We start from the raw sequence: 6,988 nt of genomic DNA, 5'->3' as shown, positions 1-6,988 counted from the left end.
GCTGGGCTCTGCTGCACCCCCTCTGCTTTATCGGGAGACATCTGCTGCGTGAGGGCTGCCTATTCCTCTCATTTTCTTCTGGAAAACGCCGGTAAAGTATTAGTAAAATGATTGAAACCCGAGTGTTGCGAGCGGGGCTGTCTGTCTGCAAGCACGCGTAGCAGAAGGGTATTTTAGGATTCCCAGCTGTAACCCTGTAGGGTATCGGGACTGCAAAGCAGAAGAGAAATAATCGGCTCAGATGAATAATAGGGGTGCAGCAGATAATAATGAAGCCCAGGTCCACCCCAGCGGTCCCATGGGGCGGGAGGCAGTTGGGCAACATGCGAGGGTAAACTCGTAGCTCCCCTGGAGCTAAGGTGGGTTTTAACATTAACCTCGCTGGAGCCAGGAGTTGGTGGCTGGCCAGTCTGTGTGTTGTCATCACATGTTATTTGGACAAATGGGTAAAAATACCTTATTTCCTAATTTGCTTTACTGCAGTGTATATATACACACACGCACACACCCCTTCTGCAGCACACATTTAGTGTATACAGGGCATTTCCTTGATGACTGGCATTTAGCTGCTGAGTTACAGGTGGATTTCTGTATAGTCAGCACAGATATCAATCACAAAATCCTTTTAATAGATCAAAGAGTGCTGTGTAATTGAAAATTTCTTGTAGAAGCGTTCATTTCAAGCAGTTCTTAAAATTTTCTCCTAATGTATAAGATAGGGAAGAAATGTTTTTCAGGGTGTAAAATGGAAAGAAGTTTTGTTCATTACTTTTTTTAGATCTCTACTCAAATTAAGGATTATTGACAAGAAGTATTTTACCATGCTCCCTAAAGGTATTTCTGTATTCATAAAAGCCTCTTGGTTAAATCAGCGGGTGAGCAATAATCACCACCTAAGGGATGGATACATACTGGAATTTTACTTGCTTTATATTTGAAGGTTTTTCTCCATTGTATATTACAATTTGTTTTACCTTTAGCAATCTAAATTCTTCTTCAGTTGAGGAAAACCTAAAAACCATCATAATTACTGTTCTTATTGCACCCTAGCCCTCTAACAAGATAGAACTTGGATAATTAAATAAAGACCCATGGAATAACCTTCCACCTTTTAAATAAGATGCTTTTATGACAGCCAGCACCAATGGAGACTCCGTTTCATGGAGCCATCATCCTTGTGCCAGACATGGCTTTGAAGGTGACACAAGGAAAGCTGAATATCAGTGTCTTTTAGTTTTACTAGCTGCATACTGTAACTTTGCAGCAAGTAAAATCTCAAGCAGCATGGGATCCCAAAAGAGGCCGTGCCTTGCGAGGAGCTCATGTACTCAGAGATGAAGAGCCCAGCTGAAAAATGAACAGAAAGGAAATAGCCCTGGGGAGCTTCAGTGCTGGAACTGAAGAAATAATTTGGTACTTGTACAGACAAGTGCTCACCAAATTCTGCACATTATAAATAATAATAATAATCTCTCTGCCTCCCATGCATCCATTGGGAAATGCATCTTCCCCGCTGAGAAAATGGCCCATGCTGAATAAATGTTTGCCCTTTACAGGGAGCGAGAGAGATGGGAGGTAGACATTAGGGCTCTCATCTCTTTCCCAAAGGAAAGCCATTAAGCATATAAAATACATATGTTTTCTCTTCAGCAGCTGTTGGGTTTCTCAGCCCAAGAGCCATAACAAGACCAACAAGGTTTGGAAAATTTCTGACCCCCTCCCCACCAGCAATGCTGGTGAATCAGTAAAATAGGATTGTGCATCTGTGCCTCGTTAGGCCAGTGCCTCTAATTAAATCATTGGCAAAAAATGGCTTCAAGCTGCTCTGCTTTGGGCTGGTGACTCGTGGTGGAGGGTGAGTCTGACCCTTTTCATGGTAGCATCTGAAACCACCACTGTTAGATATACAAGACGACGGTGGTCCTGCAAAATTAAACCCTGACAGAGCCTTCCCATTCACTGAAGCTATGTACAGACCTTTCATGTCTCTAGGTCAGAAGTGAGTTCTTCTTTTCTTTACCTATTTCTAGAGAAAAAACATGGGAGAATAATTACTTGCACAGTTTCGTAGGATCCTAGACTTGCAGTGAAGTGTCCTCCCAGCGATCCCTGTCTGATACTGCTGTTGGCTGAATGAAGAAGTGCCACGTAAAATGCAGTGCATTAATTTGGATTAGTTAGTTAACGATGTAGATTAGATTGTCTTCCATACAAGGCTTGGCAAAGTTTTGCCCAGCTCAGTTGCACAAGCACATTGGATCTACCATAGCATGCAGCAAAGACCTGGGTATGGGGGAGGTAGGGAGAGAGGGGGGAAAAGGGGGAAAAGGGAGAAATAAAACAGAAGAGGGAGGAATGTGAAACCCAGGCTCACCTGAGGGTGCTCCATCTGGGGCCACCTCGGAGCTACCCTGGGCTCTGTGAGCACAGCAGCAGCAGGACGGTTGGGGATATGGGACCTGGTTGGGAGACCGTCCTTGCTCAGCCATGCCCTTCTGTCTCCTTTGCAGGCCTTGCGATGAAAACCACCCCCATGTGAAGCCTGACGCGTACGTGAACAACCTCGCCGAAGCAGTTGACATTATCCTCCAGCAGCTGTAAAACCGACGGCGCTGTGAGTGATTGAAAGGAATGAAGAGGAGGCCTTGCGTGCAGCCCCTCCGTGAGGCCGCTTCGTCCTCTCCCACCTCCATCTGACGTTGACAGACCCAGACCCAGCCTTGCCCGGGGTGGTGAACGCCTGCGTTCCTAAGTGTTTCATGTAATGGTAGTAAAATGATCTATTGGCCTCATCAGGGGAACACTGAACTTGCTGTCCTCTGGCATGTCTTGAACGTCTTCCCCTTGGTGCCCTGCCCCTGCCAGCGCAGGTGAAATCAGCTCTCCCAAAAGTGCCAGGCTCTTTCCCAGCTGGGGCTGAGCCTTGTCTGCCCGAGGGGAGCCCTGAGGGTGGTGAGGGGCCTCTGCCTCCCACCGATGCTGGGGCGGCTCTGCCCCCTTTAACTCTTTACTCACACCAGGGACCCAGCCCAGAGGTGTCCAGGTGGGAAACGGGGGACCCGGCACCCCTTCATGGACAAGCTTTGCTATTTAACTCACCCTTTCTGTGCCTTTTGGGGTGCCTGAGATGGGATGGATGATGTCCTTGAGGGGTGATGGAGGCCACCAAGCCCTGGGCTGGTGTGTGCCAGCCCAGCCCCACTCTGCGGGGTCCTCTGCGTGCCTCTCACTATGGGCAGCATGAAAACCCTGGGGAGGGGGACAGCCCCTGCGCCCTTGGCAAGCCGGTAATCACATTTCTGCCATGTTTAGCCCCTGTCCAGCACTGCCCCAGGTTAGGACACGGGAATCCGGTAATGCTGCAACACATCATTACAGAATAACCATGCTGTCCAGTCAGGAATAAACCTCGTCCTGCGGATCTGGCCCATTTGTCGTTGTGTTCAGTCACATCAGCACTGGCAGGGATGCTTAGAGGATCTGAAATGCTTTTCCCTGGCTGGAATAAGCTGGTGAGGGCCATGGGACCGATGGGCTTTTCCTTCTCTTCATGGGGGGTCTTGCAGGCAGACATGGCTGTGGGGGGGGGGATGTGGGTTTCCTACCCCTTCCCGTTAAAATCCTGGCCGTGCAGCCGGGGGCTCGCCCACGCCCGGGCGCTGCCAGCATTGAGCCCCGCGCAGCTTCAGCTCACCCGCCGGCAGGTGCTCCAGTGGGGAGCATCACGGGACGGCAGGGCAGGCGTGCTTGGCCCTGCCATGAAGGCCAGCGTGGGCAACTCGGCTCCAGCCGGTGCTGGCGCTCCTGGCTTTTCCAGTCCCAACTGGGAACCAGTCTCTGTAAAGCACCAGCTCCATCAGTCCTGCTGCCACTACTATAAATTCTGCTTTATAAATATTATGTGGAAATGTTCAGCCACTTTCTTTCCTTCTCAGTAGTCATTGCTAAACTTTCCTCCAGTTCTCCTGGACAGCAAAACCACACAGGCATACACCACTCCCTGATGGCTGTAGCTACCTGAACGGGGCGAACCTGGTATACTCGCTGAACATCCCCCAGGACTGATTCTGCACCAGCACCGCGTGCCTGTCGAACACCCGCCTCATCAGTTTAGCCCCAGCTCAGCCCCATCCTGCTGCCAGGGAGTGCTCAGCACATGCAGGGCTGCCAGGGAGTGCTCAGCACATGCAGGGCTGCCAAGTCATGCTCCATTGAGCAGGGACGGGCATGAGATTTTTCTTTTTTTCTAATCAGAATAAGCGTTGCTAAAATGAGCTGCTCCCCACCGCTGGACATTGCCATACTCCAGCAGATCCCCGGGGTTTTTAGTTTCTCTCACCCGACAATTTTACAGCACAGTTATTGCAGCATGCATGGCAACACCTGGCTACGCTGCACGTGGCAAGAGCGTGGCAGGGATAGGAGCTCAAACCAGGGAGCAGAATTAGAGATTGGGGGTTGCTCCATCACATCCTCTGCCCCAGGGGAAGCAGGGGGTGCCCACCTTCACCGACGCTTGCCAGCTTTGCAAGGGTCACCCTTTTCCAGGCAAAAGTCCCCTTTTAACCATCGTGTCAGCAGTTCTGCACCCCCTTGGGTTTTAGGCAAGGCTGCGTGCTTTAGACTGGAATGGAATGAGACCGTTTGGGCTTTAACCTGCTTCAGACCTCCCATGGGACCACAGAAAGGTATGCAATTACGCATATGTTACATATATTTATATATACATATGCTTGGGCAGTGTGCTCTGGCCGCTGTCTGCATTCAGCTACTGTTCTCTACATTTGCAAGCGGGAGGTAAACAATAATTTTAGCTATGTTTCCAGCGGTCCTAACAGCTGAAGACAACCCCAGTCCCTGAAGGACACCGAAGTGACGCTCCCTGTTCCTGGAGCAGCCTGCGAGTGTTGGAAACCCTTGTTTTTCAGAGCTACCAGCTGGCCACTGAGCTGCACAGCACCCCTTGGGGACAGCAGGGAAAGCGGGCTAGAAATTAAATTATAATAAAATAAACCACATCTGGGAAAATGACCTTGGTGCAATTTTTTGGTCTGTTTTGGTATCTTTTTATCCTCTGGGTAGTGGTTCAGCCAAAGTGTACAGCACTGTGTGCATCCACGCACACACGAAGGATGCTGCAAACCCTGGTCAAACGTTACGGCTATGGTGGATCACTGAGAATTTCTTTTTTGTCCTATAATTCTTCCTTTTTGTTCTATTATACTAAGCCTATCACTTCAGTCTGATTAAGTTTAGGCAGATAAACATCCTGCCATCTGTCATGAAACTTTTTAAACTGTTTGCTCACTCAAGGAAACGCAGCTGTTTTCCCTTCTGGTTTACAAAGGCTGTAGGGAGGTATTACCCTGTTTCCCCAAGAATTTATTTAACACCCTGTATGCCCTTGCCCTGCTGTGGGCTCTTGCCTTGCTCGGGTTTAGATTTTATTTTAAGGGGCGAGACATTATCTCTATCCTTAAACACAAAGTGTAAGGTGCTACTTGGCACTTAAATGTTGATTTGCATTTTGCTGTTACCTCTTCGACTGTGTTACAGCTAAATAACAGCCAGTGTCAGGCTGGGAGGGATGCATCCCCCACCACGGGGGGATGCATCGCATCTGCCTGCACATGAACCCCCAAAAATGTCCATTTTCTGGTGCAACCCAAGGCTGGGGCATCCTTACTATTTCTGACACGGACACCTCGATGGAGGGCCCCAGCTTTCCCAACCCACACCCATTTTTTGGGACACACACACACCCCCCCCCAGCACCCATGGAGATGCCAAGGAGGTGCAGCCAGACCCCCTCCAGGAGAGGAGAGGCATGTGAGGCTCCTGCACCCGCACCCAGCTCTGCCCCATCAAACCCCAACCGGTGCCACAATCCGGCTGTTACGTCCCCGAGGGGCAGCAGTGTCCCCAACGCCCCTGACCCCACAGCAGCACCCGGCCATGGGGACAGCACAGAGAGGCAAGACGCCGGCCGGCGGTTATTGAACCAGGAAGCTTTATTTACACAGTAAAAGTAACAAGCAATTTCCTGAGACTGAGCTGCTCTAGTGCAATCAAGTCATGGAGGGGGTACGAGTGGGCAGCCTCCTCGCCCGCCCGGGGAGAGGGCAGCCTGCACCGGCGGGGGCACCTCGGGCAGCCCCTCTCCGGGGACACGCACATCCCGCTGCGCTTGTGCAATTGCCAGCGAGACTTGGCTACTACAGGTCATAGCTTCAGAAGGCTTTTTTTTTTTCTTCTTTTTTTTTTTTTTGGCCATCCTCTTCTTTTGAGTTCTTGAACATCAAACCCATAAACGCTGTAAAGCACTGCTACAATCCTATAACATCCTACATAAGCCTGTTAGCCTGTTCAGCCAGGAGCTTTTCAACAATGCACTTGAAACACAACTTTATTGGCCAAATAGGCTATGCTATAACGTGGAAAAATTACAATCTATTTTACAAATACTTCTTTTTGCTTTTTTTAATGTAATCTTTCATAGAACAGGCTCAAAGAGCTGCATCTGCAAACACACAGCAAACTGCCTGTGTGCATGCTAAGACTTTTCCTATTAAAATCCTTTTTTTTTCAGGACTCATACTGATGAACCCTTATTGCTGCTGACACAGCTTGCTGTCATCCTGAAGTGGCTGCTGGCCAGACTGGGTCACGCCTTGGACAAGCCACCAGGTCTCTTCACAATAATGAGCCTGTTTTAGCTACCTAGCAAGGAGTAACATCCCTTGTCTGCATATTACTTTAATAGCACATTCTGGCAGCCGGCAGGAATTTGCCAGGGGGGTTACCAAAGCATCTGTATAATAGGTGAAGTCCATTAAAAACCAAAAGCAGGACTCCCGGGGGGGATGCCCTGCTCTCCCGCTCCGGTCACTGCGGGCATAGGGTTTGTATCTCCTGAACCTCCCGCACGTGCCGGGGAGCAATGCCACTTCTGACTTTACAATCAACAGGATGTCCCCTGAATCTGAGG

At 49.7% G+C, this 6,988-nt stretch overlaps 1 protein-coding gene across 1 annotated transcript in view; it reads left to right on the top strand.

Annotated features, from left to right (window-relative positions):
- LHPP (phospholysine phosphohistidine inorganic pyrophosphate phosphatase) overlaps positions 1-3,420 on the top strand; it is a 76,573-nt gene extending 73,153 nt beyond the window's left edge. Inside the window, exon 7 of the mRNA XM_009326022.1 lies at positions 2,511-3,420. Coding sequence (XP_009324297.1) covers positions 2,511-2,601 — 91 coding nt within the window. The 3' untranslated portion in view covers positions 2,602-3,420. The remainder of the gene's footprint in view (positions 1-2,510) is intronic.
- The last annotated feature ends 3,568 nt before the right edge of the window (positions 3,421-6,988 follow it).

Source organism: Pygoscelis adeliae, unplaced genomic scaffold (genome assembly GCF_000699105.1).
Source record: "Pygoscelis adeliae isolate BGI_AS28 unplaced genomic scaffold, ASM69910v1 Scaffold4, whole genome shotgun sequence".
NCBI lineage: Eukaryota > Metazoa > Chordata > Aves > Sphenisciformes > Spheniscidae > Pygoscelis > Pygoscelis adeliae.
Note: the sequence above shows the minus strand (reverse complement) of the source record. Positions and strands in the feature narration are given on the sequence as shown.